Source organism: Pimephales promelas, chromosome 18 (assembly GCF_988280905.1).
Source record: "Pimephales promelas chromosome 18, fPimPro1.hap1.1, whole genome shotgun sequence".
Taxonomy (NCBI): domain Eukaryota; kingdom Metazoa; phylum Chordata; class Actinopteri; order Cypriniformes; family Leuciscidae; genus Pimephales; species Pimephales promelas.
The window spans coordinates 28,297,817-28,320,980 of NC_142786.1; the positions used below are offsets into that span (position 1 = coordinate 28,297,817).

The 23,164-nt window shown below is 36.4% G+C and overlaps 2 protein-coding genes across 2 annotated transcripts; both read right to left on the bottom strand.

Moving 5' to 3' along the window:
• Nucleotides 1-346: 346 nt before the first annotated feature.
• yars1 (tyrosyl-tRNA synthetase 1) lies at nucleotides 347-6,696 on the bottom strand. The gene is made up of 14 exons (XM_039680675.2): nucleotides 6,537-6,696; nucleotides 6,182-6,252; nucleotides 4,317-4,463; nucleotides 4,053-4,228; nucleotides 3,633-3,762; nucleotides 3,298-3,378; nucleotides 2,826-2,918; nucleotides 2,569-2,704; nucleotides 2,401-2,486; nucleotides 2,169-2,304; nucleotides 1,390-1,490; nucleotides 1,114-1,307; nucleotides 870-1,011; nucleotides 347-787 (listed from the first exon to the last, which is right to left on the bottom strand). Exons 2-14 carry the CDS (start codon nucleotides 6,236-6,238, stop codon nucleotides 677-679), a joined length of 1,590 nt encoding a protein of 529 aa, XP_039536609.2. The 5' UTR covers nucleotides 6,239-6,252; nucleotides 6,537-6,696; the 3' UTR covers nucleotides 347-676.
• Nucleotides 6,697-7,489: 793 nt separating this feature from the next.
• On the bottom strand, nucleotides 7,490-22,997 carry mfsd2ab (MFSD2 lysolipid transporter A, lysophospholipid b). Its single transcript, XM_039680865.2, has 14 exons — nucleotides 22,708-22,997; nucleotides 20,426-20,551; nucleotides 18,432-18,556; nucleotides 14,918-15,041; nucleotides 14,747-14,825; nucleotides 14,494-14,663; nucleotides 14,317-14,407; nucleotides 12,268-12,386; nucleotides 12,023-12,106; nucleotides 10,351-10,434; nucleotides 10,142-10,254; nucleotides 9,904-10,047; nucleotides 9,444-9,620; nucleotides 7,490-9,236 (listed from the first exon to the last, which is right to left on the bottom strand). Exons 1-14 carry the CDS (start codon nucleotides 22,792-22,794, stop codon nucleotides 9,185-9,187), a joined length of 1,575 nt encoding a protein of 524 aa, XP_039536799.2. The 5' UTR covers nucleotides 22,795-22,997; the 3' UTR covers nucleotides 7,490-9,184.
• Between the last annotated feature and the right edge of the window lie 167 nt (nucleotides 22,998-23,164).

The following is a 23,164-nucleotide window of genomic DNA, read 5'->3' on the forward strand; positions in this document are numbered from 1 at the left end:
AGAATTAATTCTTAATGTTTACATGGAGACTTTTTTTTTTAGGTTAATATATTTTTATATTTCTTTTCAATAGACCATGACAAAAACTGCATTTCCATAAAGAAAAAATGGTTATGAATCATTTGTTTATTTCAATGCGTTTGGTTAACATCAGATGAGTTCTGAATATTACATTGCATGAAAATTTCCCTGTGAACCCAGCTAAACTTATCCTAAAATATTTACTCATTACAGTTTATTGTGTATATAGATTGTTCATTTCTGAACCATTACAATAGTTAAAATTGTCAAATGGAGACTGGCACCACAGGAAGACCTGAGTTTGAGGACAACAGACAAACTCCTGGAAGATTCTTCATTTGTCATTATAACAAATGAGCATGAGATTATTTATTGCAGAACTTAACGTCTTGAACGGCAATACATGCAATATAAAGCACAGACGATACCCATATGTATTCTGCTCCAGTAATTGTGTTTTACTGTATCATTTACAGGTTGACATGGATAAAGTGAACAGTAAAAATTCAATAATGGCATTGTAAGCCATTTGTTTTTCCATCAGGTAGCAGTTTTTGATGGCTATGATGAGTAATACCTGACACTGTGTAATTGTCATGGGAATATTGGGTTGTCATCAAGATCAGAAGATTTTGAGAAAAATGGTGAAGACTGTCTAGCTAATATTTCCACCTTTCAGTGTTTTACAGGTGATCTGTCCTAGTTTGCTCATCAGATTTTGCCCTTTCCATTGTGCAACATTCTCGCCTGAGATCTTCAGATCCACCTGAAGAGATAAACATACAACCAAGAATAAGACAGTGATACCATAATGAGAGTTGAAGTACAAAAATATAAAACTCGCATACCTGTAACTTCTCAAACACCTTTTTCTTTGGTTTCAATTCATCATCTGGTTTGCCTGATTCATAACCTTCTACAAAAACACGGTCTCCTGGTGCAGATCCTTCTGGTGGATCCAAAGGCTCCACTTTCCTGGGCTCTCCCTCACTGAAGGCCATCACATTCAGAAAGATCAAGACAAGATGACTTTTACTATCAGAAAATCTTCATTGATTGAATAAAATAGTTCAATGTATCAGTCCTACTAACATTGAAGCGCAGAGCAGCATGGCTTGGGATTCAATCCCTCTCATTTTCTGAGGCTTTAGGTTGCATAGCAACACTACAAGGCGGTCCTGAAGCTGCTCCTGGGAGACGTAGGCCACCAGTCCACTCACTACAGTCCGTGGCTGTTCCTCCCCCACATCAATCTTCTCTAAATATAGCGACTCTGCATCTGGATGCTGACAGGTAAAGAAAAAAGGGATATTCGAACATCCTCTTATTGGAAAAATAAATCGTAAAATTATTGGTGGCCATCTCTACCTTTTCTACACTGATGATTTTTCCTACTCTGATGTCCAATCTGGATGGGATGACCTCCTCCTCATCTGCGGTTTGTTTAGGGTTGCCCTTCGCTCCTCCTTCTGTGAAGCAATGACAATCAAACTCATACGAAAGCTTGAAAAAGCTCCAATTTGTTTTGTTTTTTTGTTAAAGGGATAGTTCACTTTGAAATTATTTTTGGTATGTTTTAGCTTACCTCAAGGGCATCCAAGATGCAGGTCTTTGTTTCCGCAGTAGTTTCAATTTTGACATTTTTAGGCTGAACCGTTCTTGTCTGTCAGTCATATAATGCAGGTCTATGGTCACCACTTCAAAGAGCATCCACAGAGAATTAGATGCGAAACGAGTGATTTGTGTGAGAAAACGAAAAGTATTTATATTGTTGTTGCTGTGGTTACAAGAGGTAAAAACGATATAAATACTGTTCGTTTTCTCACACAAACCGCTCGTTTCGTGTCTTAGGCCATCAATGTGTACTTACATTTACGAGTCATTCAATCATGTTTAATTTGGACTTCTCTGTGCGTGCTCTTTGAGGTGGTGACCATAGACCTCCATTATATGACTGACAAGAACAGTTTGACCTAAAAATATCAAAATTGAAACTACTGCGGAAACAAAAACACCTACATCTTGGATGCCCTTGAGGTAAGCTAAAACATACCAAAAGTGAATTTCAAAGTGAACTATCCCTTTAAATGGGATCACAATGGATGACGATTGTGTCCTAAATGTTTTTAGACTGTATTTTCACTCACTGTTTTTAGAGGGCTCTGGGTAAGCTGATGTTGTCAGTTTCCTCAACTCAGGGGTTTCAAACTTCTTCCTGATGGGGTCCAACAGCTTATTAAGAGCCAACTCTACTGAAGCCTTCAGGTCACCAGGATGGATTTGCTGCAGGTACAAGGAGTGCAGGGGTCAACATATGATGAACATATGCGAGGGTGTTATTTGTACATGAAATAGAAAAGATAAGGACTGTTCAGATACCTCTGCAGCAAAGTCCTTCTCCACTTCCTCATGGTCAGTGTAGACTTTGTCGCCTCCCCACTTTGGATCTCTTTTAATCACAAACTCTGAAAAAAAACAACCCCATGTCATTAAGCTCTTAACTAGAGGTTTATATTTTCTACAGATTTGTTTGGTGCCTGAGCTCACCTGAATGCAGCGGGAAAATCACATGCTTGACGAAGGACAGAATGCCATTATTCTCCACATTTCCAGGCTCACAGAATGCCTTCTTCAGCTTCTTCTTCACCTCTTGGCTCTTATCCAACAGGTCAATCTTGGATTCCTGATGTCAGACATGAAATTGTTGAATTAATAAGACATACAACAGCTAAGCACACTATGCCATCCTGTCAAATAAATAGGAATCTTTGATTTAATGAATCTTGTTGTAGATGGTAGCGTACCGCCTCAGAAGAGCTCATCTTGCCCCCAGTCAGTCCAGGAACCATTGGGTTCATCATGTGGATACGTTTGGTGTACCCAAGTGAGGGCAGGTACTGCAAAAGAAGAAGGTAAAAAAACAACAACAATGAAAATATACCTATCAATTACGCCATATGCCCACACACATATTTATGGGGATCAGTACAGAGTCATCAAAACAGTACAACAGCTTGGTAGAAGGCCTGATTCAGCCTTTTATTATGTCCACCCCTTGCCTGGCCCTTCCAACTTGTATATATACACGATGCAAAAGTCTAGGCATATTAGATGCTTCAGAAAAACATTTGTTTTATGACCGTTACTTATGTTTTGCTTTCGTGTAGAAATATCACATTCTAAATATTGTAATAATACAGTGAGATTTTCTTATTTCCTAAAGTAAAATACAGTGTATAAGAAATACTGCAAGCAAATTAAGTTAAAGAAGTTTACCTTTTCTGCTAACGTGAAGATCTTCCTTTGATCCACACCCCCAAACTGAGCATCTACTTTTAAAAACTCCTCATCCAGTGCCTGATGGAAATAAAAAACAACAACATCAAGTGTCTGGAATAGGCCGCAAATCAGAATAATGAATAGAACACTAAAAGGTCATCCACTATTTACAAAATGTAGGTTTAAATAGGAGTACAAAATACCCAGAATTACTGAATACATTCATGTGGTCAAAAAAATAAGTAAAAATATTGTGAAGGATTATTACAATATTAAAGATGAAAACATTTATTTCATATGGAAAAAAGGTTAGCAAAAGACAATCTGCATACCTGTAGTCCAGGATACAGCAGACCACTCAGAAGAGGATGCTCAACCTGTTTGACCACCTCGGCCCCTGCTTTCTTTGCATCATGTTCGGTGACCACGGATGACAGTCGGTAAACATCCAGAGTGTACTCTCTATTGTACATCAATCATTCAAAGACATTGTAATTTCAATTTACTTTCTTTATATTCATTCATAATGTATGAATATGGGTGTAACGGCACATGTATTTGTCCCGAACCGTCAAAGTTTTCGAATCGTTTCGAGGTACTCACTGAACCGTGACTTCTGTGTACCGTTACACCCCTAGTAAAACTATTTCCCATTACAATGCTTGGAATATCTATAAACACCATGTTCTTGGTCGATTATCATCCGATGTAGTTGTTTGATGTACAGTATTTAAACGAAGAGGAGTGTTTACCTGCTGAGCTGAAAGTCTGTGCCTTTGACAAATTTGAGTTTGTCGAGGGGAACTCCAATGCTCTCCAACATAGCCTTAATGATCTGCTCATAGTACTGCACCCTGAGCTCCAGCAGCTCCCAGGGAGCCTTCATGTTGTCTAGGTAGGCATGGAGATCAGCAAAGAGTATGGTCACCTATAGAACAAATTCACAAATAGGTTAACACACCAGAGATATGCGGACAACAGTAATTCAGAACCAAGACAGAAGGGCAAAGTCAAACCTCGCAGCCCGCCTTCAGGAAGTCAGCGATCTTTGACATGGGGACAAAGTAAGCCACATGGGGTTTTCCTGTGGTCGCTGTTCCCCAGTAAACCTTCAATTCCCTCTCCTTCAGGATCTCCTTCAACCTGTCCTCACCAAGAACCTCCTTTGAAAACAACAGTAGCAGAAACATTAAGTATGGAATGGATGGATGATATTTAACTCAGAATTTTTTTAATTACTTTTTTCTTAACTAAATGGAGAAATATATATATTTAATAAATATCAGTTAAAGAGAATAAAAAATAAATTTAAGAAGTACATGCAGAAAATAATAACAGTAAAACAAAAAGCAATATAAAAATTAATTCAGGATTAAATGGAATTAAATTAAACAAAACTGTTATATTATTAAATAAAACATTTAATCCTATATTTATTTTCCTATTACATTACTTTATATATATATATATATATATATTCATTGGTTTTACTTTTTGTTTGCCAGTTTGGGACTCCATGGTGGAAAATGTAAAAATGAAATCAGAAACCTTTCAAAGGAAACTCTTCAAAACAATAACAGAAATAGCTTTGATGCCTCATATAATGCTACTTCAAGTGTTAAAGAGCCCCTATCATTGATTTTTGAAAATGAATATTCATGTAGTGTGGAATATAGCTCTAAGTCAATGAAAACATCCAGCAGAGATTTATATCTGAAAGTACACCGTACATAAAGTTATCGTCTTTCAAAAGTGAGAGTCGACTCTGAGTCTATGAAATGAACTGTTTTTGAGTCATTGGGCTACTTTTCATTCCATTTGGGCGGATTTTGAGTTGTCATTGGGCTTGAAATATTTCTGGGACCTGGCAACACATTCAAATCTCTGATTGAAATACTTCAGCTGAACAGCATCATGTCGAGGAGACGCTGTGTTCTACATTGCAAAGACAGTTCAGCCACTTGTTTTCATTGCCCAGGGACGAGCATGTGAAGAATCAGTGGTTAGACTTCATATTTGCAACGATACGCCCGAACCTTCTCGTCATTTTAATGACGAATCATTCAAAAACATAAATGAATCAAAATGTGGATTCGCAAGCCGGTTGTTCCCGAAGGATGGCTTAGTATCCAGTATCAGGTTCGTCGTCCTCCGAATTAATCTGTAAGTATTATTATTAATGTTTGCTGTAATGTTTTCTGTAGCATACACAATATAGTTATATTTTGTTGTGTGTGTGTGTGTTATGTACACTCCGCGCAGCTTCTAAGCGGGGTAAAGTTAGTTTTGTTTTTGATATTCCCCAGATATTCACAAAAAAAATGGCAATTACCTCCTAAACGACTTAGCCAAAAGTAATTTAAACCCCATTGCCGCTAAAAAAGGCAAGGCTAGCAATGTTTCACAAGCTTAATTTTCCGTATTTTTGCGATATATAATAAGCACTGCCCCTCAAAAGCCGCCGCAATGTGAGTTTCGCCGGAAAATGCACTTTTTCTGACACATTTGTTCATACACTGTATACAATTTTCAACACTTGACAAGCTATGATGCCTTATCAATAACAACTGACTGGGTCATTTGACCAATCGCCGCAGATTCGCGTCACTCAAAGGAGGTGTTTGGGAAAATGAATCATCGAACGAATCATTTGGGAGTCGTTGAGCAAATCGGGTAAAAAATAAATGCATATTATAAGACAAATAAAGTGTTTTTATCCTTGAATGCACGTTAAACTGTTTTTGGGAACTCCCAAAAGTAAAAAAAAAAAAAAAAAAGAACATTTCAAATGCTATGATGATAGGAGCGCTTTAAATATGTTTGAGGATTAAGAATCTCAAAGCAAACACAAGATTCCAGATAGTGCTCTACTGTTTTTCACCTGAAGGTTCCTGGTGATGAGCTGGAACTTCTCATCAGGGCTCAGCTGCTCTCCCATGATGTCTGCTGCTTCTGTTCAGATTGAGTAACAGACAGGTCAATAACGAAGATTAATTCTACTTGTGATTCTGGTAGCAGCCAGAGTTATTTTCAAGAATCAGTTATTTACGCCTGGCGTTAAAAAAAAGTGACGTGAGTTATGAATGAATAGCTGATGGATGAGCTGTCTAATTTCAAGAACTGATAAAAGCACTACAATTTGCAGGCAATAAATCGGCATAAAATGTAAGAATTATCACGTACTGTCAGAAAATAATAGATTACAAAAGATCACATGTAAAATAAAAAAAGCTCACCGGTGGTTGCTGAGAAGCGTGTGTGCCGGTGACAGGCTTTTCCGGTTGCAACAAGATTTTGTCACGTATTTCATAATAAAAGCCCCATCAGATGTGTCAGTGAATAAATGTTAGCATCATCATTCATTTAAATACAAATATTTGGATGTATATCTGTCGAATATATTGTATATGTCTAACTAAAATATATTATTGAGCTTTTTTTCTTTTTCCGAAATACGATTTTTGTAATGTGGTAGTGTTGCATCAGCTCTGAACAATCAATTACCCAGCTATTCATCAACAGGAAGAGTAATCGACTGAAGAACAACGAGCAGCGATCCATTGCAATTAGCTGTCTGTCTCCATCAGGGGGCGCTCCGACTTTTTTTTTTCGTTTCGTGCTTTTAATTTTTTTAATTAAAATAATTTTATGATTTAGGCTACTGACCTTTACTTTACAAAGTATCAGATACCGCTGTCAATGATCTCTTTCAGATACAAAATTGACAATTTTATGACGGAATAATGAGACTGTGTATCTGTATTAGAGCTTACAAATCTAATTTACATTTTTTTTAATTTTGCGATTTAGAGGTTTCCTACGATTTGTAAAATAAATAAATAAATAAAATTGTTAGTCACACAGATAAAATTATAGAAACGAGACACACAATGTGCAACCTCTTTCTCTTTATATGTTTTTATGTTTTATATGTTATTATGAAGAAATTAAGTGTAACCGTGGTGTTATAAATGTGTAGAAACGTGTTTTGGGCGGATTGATTAATATTTGTAGAAGCATTTTGACTGCAAATATGAGTTAAATCATGGTTAGTGTGGCGCCATCAAACAAATTTGTGGTTACCGTAGTTAAACTACAATAACCATGGTTTTTACGTCTTATTTGTTGTAAAAAGCAAGGTTAATTTTAGTAAGAGTAACCCTAAAGAAAAAAGGAAATGATCATTGAATATTAATTGTGGTAGTATTTATTCACAGACATTTTTTGTAACATTTCCTTTAAAGAACTACACACATGTACATTTATAACAATTCCATCTAACAAAAAGAAATAAGAAATCTATGTACAAACATCAGCACATTTATTATATACAATAACTGTCATTTTTGATACCAGAATATGAAAAAATCTAAATATCACCACAAACTGGTGTTAATTAATACCATAAAGAAATGTCACAGATGCATCAATACATTATTGACAGGTGTAAGACAATGGTATTAACATCCAAAAAAAATGCACTGATGATATTTCAAAGTGCATCATCATATGTACATATGTATAACATACGGCACTTGACAAATGTTATTTACAAGTAATTCCATTTTCCCCAGTTAGAAATGCATATTTTCAGCTGGTCTATGTACATATATCACATCACATGGTAGAGAAACACTTGGCATTCAAACCTTTGACACCAAATTTACAGGCAGTGAACTGACATTTATTATAACTATACAATAATTAAAGCAATTTTGATAACTACTAAACAGAAAATCAAAAGGACACCGACTAAACGAACAGAGCAGGCAGAAATCATCTTAATTTAACAACTAAACAAACAGCAGTGTCCCCTATAAATACACTGATTGGCTTTTCCATAGGAATTAATGGCATATTAGACATAATTCAGCAGTGACAACAATTCTAATTGCCCTTATTTTACTGACTGAGACCCTTAAACAAGATAAATTAAGGAAGAGGGGAGAAACATACGTGACCAAACCAACATATGATTTAAAACAAAAGTAATAAATACTTAAATAATCTTGTTCACCTCACACATTTTAACCCCACTCTCCAGCTGGTTAACTGCCTCAGTTGTCAGCTGTACCATTCATTCACACTTTAGCTGATCCATCCAGAAATTAATCGAATCAGATCTTCTGATCTGAAGCGTTGAGGGACCAAATTTGTAAGTTTATCCCTCAGCACATCCCACTAAAAGAGCTCTGTATGCCCCACAAGAGCAGAAACACATAAAAAGGAACATAATTGAAGGTGTACGCAAAGGAAAGTAATACAAGAAATAAACAATAACCCTTTGTGCACACCTCTAAAGTTTGATGTAATCAAACCCATTTAGGTCTCATGGTTTCAAGTTTGTATATTCAGTTAGATGCACAAAAGTATTTATAAATATTAAATTACATACAAATATTACTTACATCGTAAATTCCTTCCAAAAAGTACCTTTCAATTATGTCTGAAATGCATTTTTGGTTTTAGCACCTTAAAAACCTTTCTAAATGTTTCAAGTTTCTTCTCACGGTAGACGTGTCCCACCTCAGATCTTTTTTTTTTTGTTTTGTTAGTGCAGTATATATGTGTGCTTTTCAAAAAGCTGGCAGTTTGCTTTGAGATACTATACCAGAGAGCAGCACAAATACACAGAAGCCAACCCTTCGGATTTATGCAACGTTACTAGCGTCCATTAGCACTTGCGACTGGAAATGCCAAGGCACTTCGAACTTGAGCTGGCAAAGGCTACGTTTCAAGTTGATCCGCTGTTTTGTAGGGGTGATATTGGTGGAAGTTCTCAGCCATAAGGCAGCCTGGTTGGTTCAAAGCATCCGCTCGGTTCGTTTTGGCTCTGTATGTCCGACACAAATGGCACAATGTCCCGTCAAGGACTCTGTTGCTATTAAACTACATTGAGCTCAGTGGAGTCTGCTTCTGAGTCAATCTCATTTTCTCTGAAAAAAAAAGAAAAAAAAGTCAGAGGACAAAGTTAGGCAAAATCAATGGGTCACAGCCAAAAATATTGTAAAAAATAAGCACAAGAATACCATTTAATCAGCTTTAGAGTTTTAAAAGTACCATGTAAAAATAAATATTTCAAGAATGTTGAGCTGGCTTAGCTTGTAAGCAAGACATGTGATAGATTCAATAGATGGTTTTACCTTTGTTCATTAAGAAGTTTCCGATTGCCTTGTCTCTTTTCCTCAGTGATGGGATAGGAGATGAATATTAGCAGCCCGATAACGATAAAGACTATAGGAGCGGCAGACACCAGGATCTTTAAGGTTAAATCGACCTCGGCGGGTTGCGTGCAACCTCTCGTCACATAGCCGGCAAAACTGTTTCAAAGAGAAACGAGAGATTAGCAAGCTATTAATGTTCGTTCAGATAAATCCAACCTCATGACTGAGCACTGAATCTCACATGAAACACTGTCCTACGTGGTCACGGCCTCCAGTGTCAAAAGACCCATAAGAGAGAGGCACTAATCACATTATATCTGAAGGTCAGGAGAATAGACTTATTCTCATAGAGTAAAAAAGTAAAAAAAAAAAAAAAAAAACAGGCTTATTCGATCATGCAGATTCTAATCCAACTTTAACAGCATGTGTGAATACTTACTCAAGACTAAGAGTTGAGACCCCCAATGAGACTCCAGATGCAAACTTGGTAAAGAATACATAGAAGGAGTAAAAGATGGCTTCATGGCCTTGAGAATCCGGATTTTGGACTTTAAAATCATCCACGACGTCGGGAAGCATTGACCTGAGCACATAGAAAACATGCATGAATACTGTGCATCAAATTTGGAAGCGTACGCGTCTATTTTTTGAGCATTTTATAATCATCGGGTACTCACCAGGGCAGAAGGAAAGCCGCTGCTACACTGACTCCAGCCGCAAAAGACACTATGTATGTCACATAAAGACTGCTTGGCACCAAGACTACAGAGACCAGGAAAGGCACCACTGACTGTAAAGAGAAATTTTAACAGTCAGTAACGGGAATCAAAAAAAGTTTTCGGTTAGATGTCAAGACGATGAGTCAAGTTAAGGTTTGTGTACTTACTGTAGTCCCAATATACACAGCAGTCTTCTTGCCAAATTTCGTGAGGAACCATTGCCAAAATGGGATGGCAAGTGTGGCGGAGAGCTAAAATAGAGGAAATTGAAATAGAATTGTCTCAACGAGTGTGCTGGATAAAAAAAGAAGGGACAATCTTTTGAACATTTTGTTTAAAACATTCTATTTAAGTTCCTTTGGTTTTGATTTATAGCATTTCCAACAGACTTTTAATACAGCAATACATGCAATTGTACACACCCTCATAATTTCTTTTTTTTTCATAACCCTTCCCTCCCACTAAGTGACATAATTAATCTTTATTATAGTTATACTTAATAAATTAAGGATATGACAAAACCATGAAATAAGCATAAAAAATCATGAATGCATTAAAGATAACACTTTACAGCTTGAACTATTTTGTTATAAAAGTTCAAATTATGTGATATTTTAAGAGACTGGTTGACTGAAAAAAATAATCTGATTCTGCAGGGGTCCGAATCCCGATCTACGATATCGCTTCCAGTTTTATGTTTGTTTTTTTGTTTTTTTATATGTTGGTCAAACCACATGTTGATTTGGTGGACAAATGTTTGTCATCTTATGTATTTACTAAATTAGAATAAAAATTTAAATAAAAAATATGAATAAAGATTTAAAAAAAGGATTTAGATCAAACGATGCCTAATAAAAAAATAATAATTTAGCCCTAAATATTAGACCATCGGTCTTATGCTCAACCACTAATTTTAATATTTTTTTACAAATCTGCTTCAGTTTTGTTTCTAAGTAATAATAATAATAATTTCAAACAGTTTAACAGAATTCCAATCTTCCCGATTCACATTTACATTCATAAATTTAAATTTAAAAAATGGTTAATAAAACTATTAAAAATGAATGAATTCCCTGGGAATCGAACCCATGATCTTGCCATCCCCTACTGTTTGAGCTACAGGAAGGCAATCGAACTATGTAATAAAAAATGTATGTTAATCTTACATATGTTTATTTATTTACAAGTACAGTAAACACACTGCACTGCAAGATGGATAATGCGCATAAACACAGCTTTAGCTAAAATTTTATCTCTGGAAAAAGTACATATCTTTTGTTCATACAGGTTCCCATCAACAAGAATGCTTCCTCATGAAACACAACACAACATTACAACTCTGTTTTTAAAGTGTTGGGTGAAGGACAATGCCTGAAAACATACTATTCATGCATTCTCAGTCATAGTTCAGTTCAGAGCCTCTGAAAGAGGATTATTGCAGTCAGGGGGAACATAAAAAGTCAGAAGACTGGGTTTGACATGACTACCATAATTCTCTCTTATTGAACATGAATCTGGGTTTTAAACACTCAAGGACAAAAGTGTATGAACAAAAGATATTCTTGTTCTCCATTACTAGATAAACACTTTTTTTATTCCTCAAACTGAAAACTTTTCTGCGATAGAGTAATTTCATGGGTAAAACAGCAAGCTGTAAGTTGGTTAAGGGGTAGATCTGGAAATACTACTCTATTCCAATAAACAGCGTAAATAGGTTTTGTATACCGCAAACTGCATCACATAATGGACCCATTTTAAGATATTTCCTTTTGAACTCTTGTCAGTCAAAAAGCACATTCAAAACACATTTTAAAAGACTGAGCCTTTTATAATGCTTACCATAATGACGAGCAGGATGTTTTGAAAGTCGTTCCTGAAGCCCAGGGTGTAGCTACAGAATAGTGCAAAGTTTCCCTCTAAAAACTGCAAGAAATATTTATAGACACAATAAGCTGCATTGTAAGACACATTGGCAAACTCTTTATTTGTTAAGTTTTGCCAAAGCTAACAGTGCTCATCTAAGGCGGTCACCGTTTAAACGACCAAAATGGCTGCACGGCTCAATCATTTGCGCAAAGACTCACCATAAAGGCCAGAGAGGTGAAGAGGAAGCCCATGACTAGCTTTGCATATGGACCGTGGCCCATAACCATACGAATGCCCTGGAAAAATGACATGGGCTCAGTTCTAACCCTGCAGGTCTCTGTTAAAAAGAAGAGAGAGGCACCAAATCAAACAAATGGCAATTAATGGTGCTACAACAAATGCGTTCCCCCAAACAATTTTCAGGTTTTAGCAGCCTATTAAAGAGTAAAAACAAAGATTATTGGTGCGCACAATGTGTACATGTCGGTTAGCCGCCAAAATAAGCCGCCCAGGAAAAGAATGTTGTTTAGTCGTTTTTGATCCATGTTCCAGGAGCATGACGCATGATAAGTCAGGACTGTGCTTGTCTTTCCCCACAACATTTCACATAGGCCTGCTCAGTATTTTGGTTCAAAATAAACTACTCTGGAGATCACCAATATGACCTTCTTTTAACATGCGCCACATTTAGACGTTTCTCTGTGCTGTGAAAGCTAATAACCCTGCTAAGCTTATTCACTGGCATTTCCCTGGGACCATGCTGAGCTCTGCTTGTGGGACAGCTACTGACTCAAAGTAACCCGATCAGTGTAGAAAAGAACAGCTGCTATCAACTGCATGGGAGTGCTTGATGAGCACAGTTTACAAACTTGTTGGTTCAGTATGGGTCAGAGATGAGGAAGTGAAGTGATAGTTTCCCTTAATAAAAAATTAGCTTACATCAAAGCCATTATGTTTGGTCGATATCCTGCATTTAAACTTTGCATAAATTTTAAATATGGTAGTCAACTTTTTTGCAAGCATATTACAGGGTTCCTGCACACTTTTTAAAGTCAAATTTAAGGCTAAAGAAATCAAAATTAATACCATACAATATTGACAAAATCGATTGTATAACATAAATATCACACTTGTGCACGGGAAAATGGCACTCTTGCTGATGTGATATTCTAATATAAGAACATAATAGGATATAAATGTAAGACAACAACTAATTTCTGGACAGACCTATAACCACGGACATAATAAATGCATGTCTATGCCTAAAACTGCACACATCACGCAGTGAAAACACGAGATAAATGCCTCGTACATCATTAAAACAATTATTAGAATATCATAATACATCGCACACCCCTTCGCACATAAATAATTAACTTATGACTGAACTGACATTTGCCAACTTTCTTGTTCTCTCGCGTGCAGGACAGAGACATTATTCTGCTGTGAATGTGAAGCGAATTGTCACATGAACAAGCAAATTCACAAAGATAGAATAATAAAAAGATTATACGTACGCAAATTAGTCGGAAAACATTTAGTTATGTCTAAGTCGAAGTGTCATCTAAAATGAAGACATTTCAGAAGTAAAAATAAGACTTTTTATGGTCTTATTTTTTAAAAATTTAAGACTTTTTAAGGATCCGTGGCAACCCTGTATTAAAACACCTCATAGCTAAAAGGCTGAAAAGTAAGCCTTAAACATTTTGATTTCAAGAGGTCTTTAAAGATGAATTTACACTCTCATTCAAAAGTTTGGGGTCAGCATGATTAAACTTTTTTTTTTATTCAGCAAGGATTGAATTGATAAAAAGTAAAGATTTTTAAACTGTTACAGGTTTTCTTTTGAACTTTCTATTCATAAATAATTCTGAAAAGGGTCATGTATCATGGTTTCCACAAACATATTGAGCAGTTCAACTGGTTTTCAACATTGATAATTTGAAATGTTTATCTTTATCTAGCAGCAAATCAGCATAGAAGGATTTCTGAAGGATCATGTGACACCGAATGATGCTGAAAATTCAGCTTTGTCATCACAGGAATAAATTCATTTTAAAATGTATTCAATAAAAAAAACATTCTTTTAAATTAAAACAGTAATATTGTCTTATTACAATGTATTTTTGCAAATAAATGCAGCCATGTAATAAGAGACTTCTTTCAAAAACATTTTTAAAAATCTTACTGACTGTGTAAGTTTAATTACATCAAAAGTAGAAAAAAAAGTAAAACCGTGGCATATTTGCAATAGTACCAGCACTTACCTTTTTGTTCTTTCACACCAAGGAACAAGACCACGGCACAGACAACATAAATGATGCAGATGACACCAGATGCGATCATGTAAGCATTTCTCTGTGGGAACCATAAGAGACCAGGTATGTAATACCAATGTAACAAGAAATTAAGTCAACCTCAAAAAAAAAAAAAAAAATCCTTACCAAGCTCTCTAGTGAAACATGAGGCTCAGTGATGTTGACATCGGGAGACACCTGTCCATCTGTGGAGTTCAGGACCTCTCCAGAGCTGATACAGGGAGCGTTAGCCATTCCCACAATCTGACCTTGAACAGCAGTGCCAATGAGCGTGCCCAAAACCTCAACAGTCATTCCTGAGATAACGGGTAAGCGGTTAGTCGTGAAAAAAGGGAACCAGATGATATAGCTAGCTCGCTGTGGATGCTTTCAAACTCACGGTAGGCTGTGGCCGAATCCCTCTCTTTCTGTTCAGTGCTGATAAACATAGTGAGAGCAGAGTATGGTACATGGAAGCACTGTTTTTGGGGGAAACAGAAGATGCCAAAGGGTCATTTAGGTAAAACCATACTGGCTACAACTTATGGTCGGTATAAAAATGGTTACTCACTGTCTGTAATGTTTGGAAGAGGCAGTAGAAGACCAGGTACCAGGCAATCTTGCCTTGGTCAACAGGCGGCACGTACCAGATGAGGAAATAGCACAGCACAGCAAATGGGGTAGACAGAATGATCCTGTATGGAAAAGATATATAAAATAAAATAATTTATAAATAAAACTACAAGGTTCTGGTTCTACGAGACAAACAAAGCTGAGGTACACAAAGTGAGGCTTTCCGTCACTTGTCACCAAACATGTTATTACAGTTCTCTCTTTTCGCTCTAAAAACCATGATGTTGTCACCAACTGCCGAACACCTTGAGCGATGAAACAATTGATTGCATAATGTCCGGTCTTTGTTCATCGAACAGGATACTTTGGTGGAAATATAGTGTTGGTTCTTAAGTAATTTCTGTGCAAGGAAATGGCTTTAAGCATCATGGAACTTTGCTTTCCTGGTAGAGTGATTCAACATGCCGAGAAGAAAAACGACATTATTTCCCACCTCCCCAAAAAAATTGTTTATGGAAAAAGCCAACCTCACTTTGCAGTTTTATCGAGTAGACCTTCACAGAATCAGAGCCCACAGAATTACACAGAATGTATGTTTGTTTTCAGTTAATACGTTTATTGGTTTATTAAATATTCATGCTAATTCCATAATGCTATCAGTAACTAATAGACAGCAGTACAAGCACATTCTGCAGATTTTTACCCCATGTTCAGCACCACAAACCTGTTTGGGTTACGTTTCTTTGATACTTGAGTCACACCCCCGATTGTGATTTAATGCACAAATAAGTTTTAGTACCACAAATATGTTTAGTACCTCAAATGTTTCCAATGATACGATTGTCATCGAGTTTTAGCCTCACTTAAAACCAAAATATTCTTAAATGATATTAATAATAAACTAATTATAATAAACCGTGAACATTATAAAAAGTTCGCCCTGCCAATACTTAGATTAGACGGACTTAAGTGTGCTGTCCAAGCCCGGAATATTGGCCCAAACCAAGAGTACTATATTTTATCCTACTATAATACTAAAGTACAATAATATTATTCAATCTATTTAAACAATAATTAATAAAGATAAAGGAATCATAGTGGTGAATTGGACTTATACTGTTCTTCCACATTCCAGAAACATAAATTACTCTAACTTTTTATTTTTATGATGATCCTAAAAAATCGTATCTCTTTAGAATTGTGAAGCTTTTGTTCTCTATTTTCAAGTTTTTTTAAAAAAATAATATAATATTCAGAGTCCAAATTAAAAAAACGTTATTATTCAAAATTTGAAAAAATGGACTTGTATGGTTCTTCGTCTCATGCCTTCAATTGTTATGAAAATATACTGCATATACATTTTTTTTTTAAGAGTTTCTTGTATAAATCTGTATTTTTCATTAAAATATTAAATCAGAAAGCAAGACAAAGACCAAATGTTCAAGTGCAAACGTGTAGCAAAAAGGTGCAGCTAGTTAAAAGTTCAAAATAGTAACAACAAATCACACTCAACCAGTAAGGCTGGCATTTGAACTAAAATAACCCCACAGTGCTCAATATCCCGCCCTTAGACTTTGATGCAGCGCTGGTCTGCCTTCCTTCATTCTGATTGGACGACAGAGGTGGTGTGTTGTGGGTTGGACCACTCACGAGTCTGAATGTACCTCCCAGCCCCCAAGGCATGCGGCACAAAAAGAGAATGTCTTCGCCCGCAACACAAAACAAATGTCTCTTTATTATTATTAGATCATGCCATCTGCTAAATCACTTGATAATTCAATCCCTAAGACATGAGTAGATAAGAGATGTTTTTAGGTTCCTGTCCTCTGATAATCATTTGCAATTTATCAGAGACTTGTGAAATATTTACATTTTCTTCACAGTTACTCAGGATTTCAGCTCATGTCATTTCATTTACCATTGAAATCGTGACTAACCCTTGTAATTAATTCCCTTTCGGGATTATGATGGCTTAACTCACATGTTTGTGACTACTAATATTAATGCATGTGATGAAGCATTGAGGAAATTCAATTATACAGGCTTGAGGCATCATTTTCCATGAGAGAGAGGGGACTTTTTCTCCCCTATGTACTGATAACTATCCCAAACAAACATGTTTCATTCACCCCCAAGTGACATCACAGCACAGATCTGTGCGCCACTAGGGATCTCCTATTGATACCATCCTAAGAGGATGCAACCATCTGGCTCAGTTTCAATGTCACTGAACTTTCTGACAACTTTTTCACCAGCTTCCTAGTTCCTACCAGATTCCTTCAAATGCAAACGCACATTCCTCAGCCCAACCCCCAGCACTTCCTTCAAGTGGTTTTCCAATTATTCATTTAGCGAGTGACCTCCTACTTCCGAGAACATGGCAACCGCAACACTTCAAACTGACCATCGTATGAAAAAAAAATAAGAGTGAGAAAGTGAAATCCTGAGGAGTGTTTTTAATGTTAGACTTATTTACATTTGTCCGAGGTTGGGAAGAGGGAAAATGGTGTTTGAGGACTTTAAATTGATATTTTGCTTTATTAGTTGCAAAAACCCATTTTCCTCTTGTGTAATCCCAACAAGACTTTCAATGTGTAGAGAACCACAAGCTTTCTCTAAAGCAGACATGCTTATGTGGGCGCAAGATTAAGCATCATTTCCTTTGGGTTTTTATTTTCTAGAGAGCAAGAATCTATGTCCTAAATCTTCAGAAAATGTTGATAGTGATCTCAGGATGTAAAACTTGCTATTCGCAACAAAAATTTTTAGTTTTACCAATATTCAGGTCATGTCTAAATACAAAAACATTAACAAATGTACACATGTAAAACTACACTAAAATGGGTAACAGATTGAGTTAAACTTTAAAAACTTAAACTAAGTAGTTTGATAACAAATGTTGGTTTCTTAAGAACATTTTGCCTCCATATATACTGTAATAGCATGCTGTAACACTTAAGAAAGAAAAGCATTTACACCATTTCTTGTTGTTGAATGGCAAGTGTTTCTAGTCAGGGCACTGATAAAGTGGTTTAGTCATGCATGTGATGTAGAATCAAATCAGATTGGCTGGCTGCAAATGCTAAATGTCCCAAAGGCAAAGCCACTGTGATGTATTCAGCCCATCACGCCCCTAAACCCCCCATGAGAGCTCAGGGGGCTTTCCTTAGCACACAAATGTCCTCTCACTTAGAAACATCACCAGACACTCTCGCTTTCGGTTAAAAAATACAACTCCTGATATTTCACAATGACTTAGAAATGGGTTGGAAGACAAAGCAAGTGACAGAGCCGAGAGATTCACTTGGGATGTATTTTATACGCAACAAAGGAGGCCACCGATTTTGTGGAGGGTAGACTTGAGAAACAATTTTTTGCTAAGAAAGGTAGAAAGTTACTACAGGCAACATGCTCCGTAATCAAGTCTTTTTCAATGCGTCACATCAAGATATGAATTCACACAGACTACAAATCCCACAAATCCAATTAAACTGAGGTGAAAAAAGACATACCAAGGCATCATTCGTCCAAATCTGGTCCAGGGACTCCTGCTGACCAGAAAACCCACAGTAGGGTCTGTGATAGCATCCCATGCTCGACCCACAAACAAGATGATGGAGGCATAAAATGGGTCCAACTATTGAGAAAAAGAGAAAGACCAACATGTCATCACCTTACCTAAAACACATAACTGGTTGAGATTTTTCCACAAACTTTAGGACTAAATGATATCTCAGACTAACAGGTGAAATATCAACATGAAAGATTAATATAAATTAAACAAATAAAATAAGAAGAAAAAGAACAGCAATTGAAAAACCTTTACATACTAAAAAGCTATGTTAAAGCTTTTTAAATGTAAAGCTCTGATGTTATATATTAACAGTTTATTAGAAAAGTCTGTTTTGGCGATAAAGAAAAGATCTGCACAACTATCAGTTGAAGATGTGACTTGTCACAATAGATCAACATACTCTTTAGGAGGCTATGTGAACCACCGCAACTTCTGAAATGTTGCAGAGACTAACTGCTTCATGCTGACATTGTGCATTGTAGAAATAACTGTTAATTATGGGATTAAACACATTAAGAGAACTCATGCTGGGAACCTGTCTACTGTAGTCCGTAGTTACATGATAAACACTGAAGGCTATTAGAACAATCCTATTCAGACCCTTTAATCTGGCCAATCAGCTTGCCAAGACTACAGTAGCCTCCAAAAGTTAATGGCAAGAAAGACCTTTGAAATACCATTCATTTTCCAGTACAATTCCTCCTTTGTGACTGTACTTGTCTCGGGCTATGTGAGCAGGGGTTGTAATGAAACCCACTGCCCCCTGAGGATCGCAGTCCGACTATACGTTCTACAAGTCAACCTGCTCTTTTGTTATGAAGCCCTTTCTACAAATGAAGAGTTCAGATGCAAAAGCCTCTAAGTGCCGTTTGAAATTTTCTTCTAGAATGATCATTTTTATCAAGCTCGTATATTTAAGTTATTAAATGACACTTAAATGACAATTAATAGGTAATCTTCATTACCATTTAAGTGAAATAACTGAACTTAAATATACAAGCTTGATAGAAATGATCAAGAAAATTTCAAACGGCACTTAGAGGCTTTTGCGTCTGAACTCTTCAAATTCAAATACAATCTGGCTGTTAAAAAAAAAAAGTGACGCTCATCTTCAGAAGATGTTGATCAGCATGTTTAAAGAGGTTAACTAATTATCATATTAGCCATTTTGTTTTCTATTCGTTTCGTTGCTTTTTTGATAAATATTTACTTCCAGCTAAATATTGTGCTTAAAACTAGTGAATACATAAATATACCTGTACATTTACATTTTTATATATATATTAAAACAAATTAACAGAAAAATTATATCATGACTTTGATTGATTTTAATTGTTGTATAAACTTGAGAATCATCAAGACCTCTGAGGTGGGGATGTAAATCATTTGAAGTAACATTTGATGTGATGAAAACTTATATTCAAAGCTAGATTCATTTTAGGAGCTGTATGTAAGATTGTGGCCAAAACTGGTACTGCAATCAGATTCAAATTACTGTAGAGCAGTGTATCTCCCCCCTGACTCGAGGTTGACAGATAGGCCGTAGGATCCAACATTTTTTTTATCCGACACATTTGTAGCTGCAGCTGTGGTAACTAGAGAAGAGCTGGCAACCCGAATGCTGCAACACTACTGACTTCGTGATTGGTAGATCGGTGGAGGTTGGAACATCAGACCAAAACACAACATGACAGTTGAGGGCTGCAACTTCACTTTTTAAATGACAATATCCTGGCCAGACTACTGTTGTCAGTGATATAAGTATTTGAAATGAACATGATTTCTTAATGTCTAGTGACGTATCAGGGCCATTTTATGATTATTTGAAATAAATTTCTTACATAAAGCTCCTTTAATTAATAGTTTGTCCAATGTAAATAATGGTTTTAAGAAAGCAACAGCTACTTTAATGCATTTGGCTACAGTACTCACCAAAGCAACGTCCAGCAGGTAGATCTGAAGGAAGAAGCCGATTGCACATCCTGTTATCTGATATGGTGCTCCTCCAATGGCATAACACAACTTGTTGCACACCGACAACCGGCCCTTTGATTCATGCTATCGTCAAAAAGAAGAAACAACAAAATGAAAAACATCCAAATAATTCAAAATATAGGGATTATGAATTCATGAAGTTCATACAGAGTTCACCGTCTCTCAATTGGGATTTAAACTGACCTAATTGTGGTGTAAATAGGCTCACTATGCCCAGACACGCTTGTAATTTGGCTTAAGTTGTAGAATGGCTAGGGTGTCCACTCTGAGACAATCGCCGGATTCAATTATGCTAATACTATGCATTTCTGCTTGACTTGCTGTTTGGTCCTAATCCAAACATAACCTCATTCGCCATACAGCCACGTAGCTTCTAATATTTGGGTCAAGATATGAGATGAGATAGGAGGCGTTCTATCAACTCACGGCAGATGAGCAATTTACAAAAGTCTCAGAGATAGTCATTTACTTCAAATTTGAGCCCATTTATCAAGAAATGAGGATGTGGTCTTCATTCAGTTTGGTGACTTCAAATACATAAGTCAGTTAACAGCTGACTGTCTGTCACATGTATCCTCCAAAAATAAACCATTAAAGTTTCAATGTGCAGATGATAAGTCACCATCTTTGCCTTTATTGCACAAGCCAGAAGGTGTTCCCATAAAGCCTTTAACTCATGTTAAAGTACACTAGGACAATCTTCACACTCCAGTGTAAATGAAGACGCTGTATTACGGACTTGTGGTCGAAAGAACCAACTGACTGACAGTGCAACAGAGCTGACATAGTAGAAACAGTGGATGATTGTTTGTGTTACTTCACTAAGGGCTGTTAATAGAGGATTTGTTGGCTTGTTATGTGACTGGGGCTTTCATTAATTCTGGACTGCATGTTGCTTCATTTGTGATGCCTAGACAGTTTTGGGGTAAACACTTAATGGTCTTGTATTGACACTACTAAACATAGAAATGCATTTGAACAGGAAATTTTCTCAAGATACCAATCATTAGAAACTGTGATGCCATCCTCTCATGTCATGTTCACTTTCATCTTTGCAATAATCAGGATAAGCTATTAAGACAAGAGCCACTCTCAATTTACATGACGTTTTGACACAAAATGGGTCAGAGAGAGATCAGCTGCTTTTGGACTGCAGCAACTATATGACTAATTTAGTTAATCTACATCAGCATTCAGCCATAAAAGCAAACAACATTTTACAGCAATAAAGTCATCACATACAAACAACCCAATAAATCATACGAGTATGATTTTTCATTCTGATGATGTGGCATGTGAGATCTAGACTTTGATCCATTTGGGATAAATAATGTGACACACCCAAATGTTTACATTTTGTTGATTGGTAGACCAATTGCTTTATTTGAATTTAAGTAAGGAATAATTGACGACAAATAATTGAATTATTAAAAATCTATGCAAACCAAAAAAAATAATGTTTGCATGAAGCAAGGTTGAAGTGTAGATTCAAGCATTGAAAGCTTGAGATGATACTATGCACTTTTTAGACGGGAAACTGAGTTTTTAAATTTGTATTTATAATATTATTGGGAGTTTTTTGCAATAAAATCATTAAAATATTTTAGTGAAGTGGTATAGAGCTGCATAGTAGTGCACAAAAATAGGCCAACCAGAATCAACCAATTAAAATAATTCAATTGTAATATTTCCCCCCCCCTCTTAATTAGTTTCACTATATTTCATAATTATCTGATACATTGGATTTAGGGGAAATTAACACACAAACTACTTTCTTTCTTAAAAAAAATAAATAAATAAATAAAAATGCGCGTTACCCAACAGGCTATGATTAAAAATAGTTCCGTTCGAGGCGCAGATATTCAAACATCGTCGACTCGACTCCCATTTAAACTCGGACACCGGTCTAGTATGTAAACGAGCAATGGAGTGTAATAAAATCACAAAACAACAAACAATTTATAATTTATATGGAATATAATATAATTTATGTGGAATCACTCTAAAATCTTTGATTACTGGCAAGTGGCAACGTTATCATTTCAAATATGTTCGCGATTGGGGCGTGCGCGCTCAATTTATCGTGACAAAATGACACGTAACATCTAGCACGAGCCGCCGCTCCTACGTGGCTGTTGAACCGGGAAATCTTGGGAAATATGTGGGCTGCAAATACACTTATAACTGAATGAAGGCATGATTTATTTTCAGTTTCATACCTTTGCTGCCAATTTGATTTCATCTGGGCTGGGTTTTTGCAGGAGACTTGCATTGGAGTACTGCTCTGCCCCCTCTCCTCTTGCCATCTCGTTCTTGAAGATTGACGTTTAAAATCTCCTACGAGAACCCGGTTACTGAATAATATTGACAAAAGAAGAAATCGAAGCTATAGCGGCTTTAAAAGATGAGATAAAACATTGATTCTGTTCGCGTAAACCGTTTTCTTTGGGATCAACCTGTTTCAACCGATCGTTGTATCAGCCGGGTGTAGTAGTAACTGAGTCAATACTCCTCCCCTTCAAACAGTCATTCATTTAGGTCCACAAACTCCTCCTTCTTCCGTCTCGGATGATTTTTCACATGCATAGCTGATTAGGGGTAGGACCTGTGACGTCAACATGCTGACGCATGACCACACGGTCAAATTGTAAAGAAAAGGTTTTTTAAAACATGCAT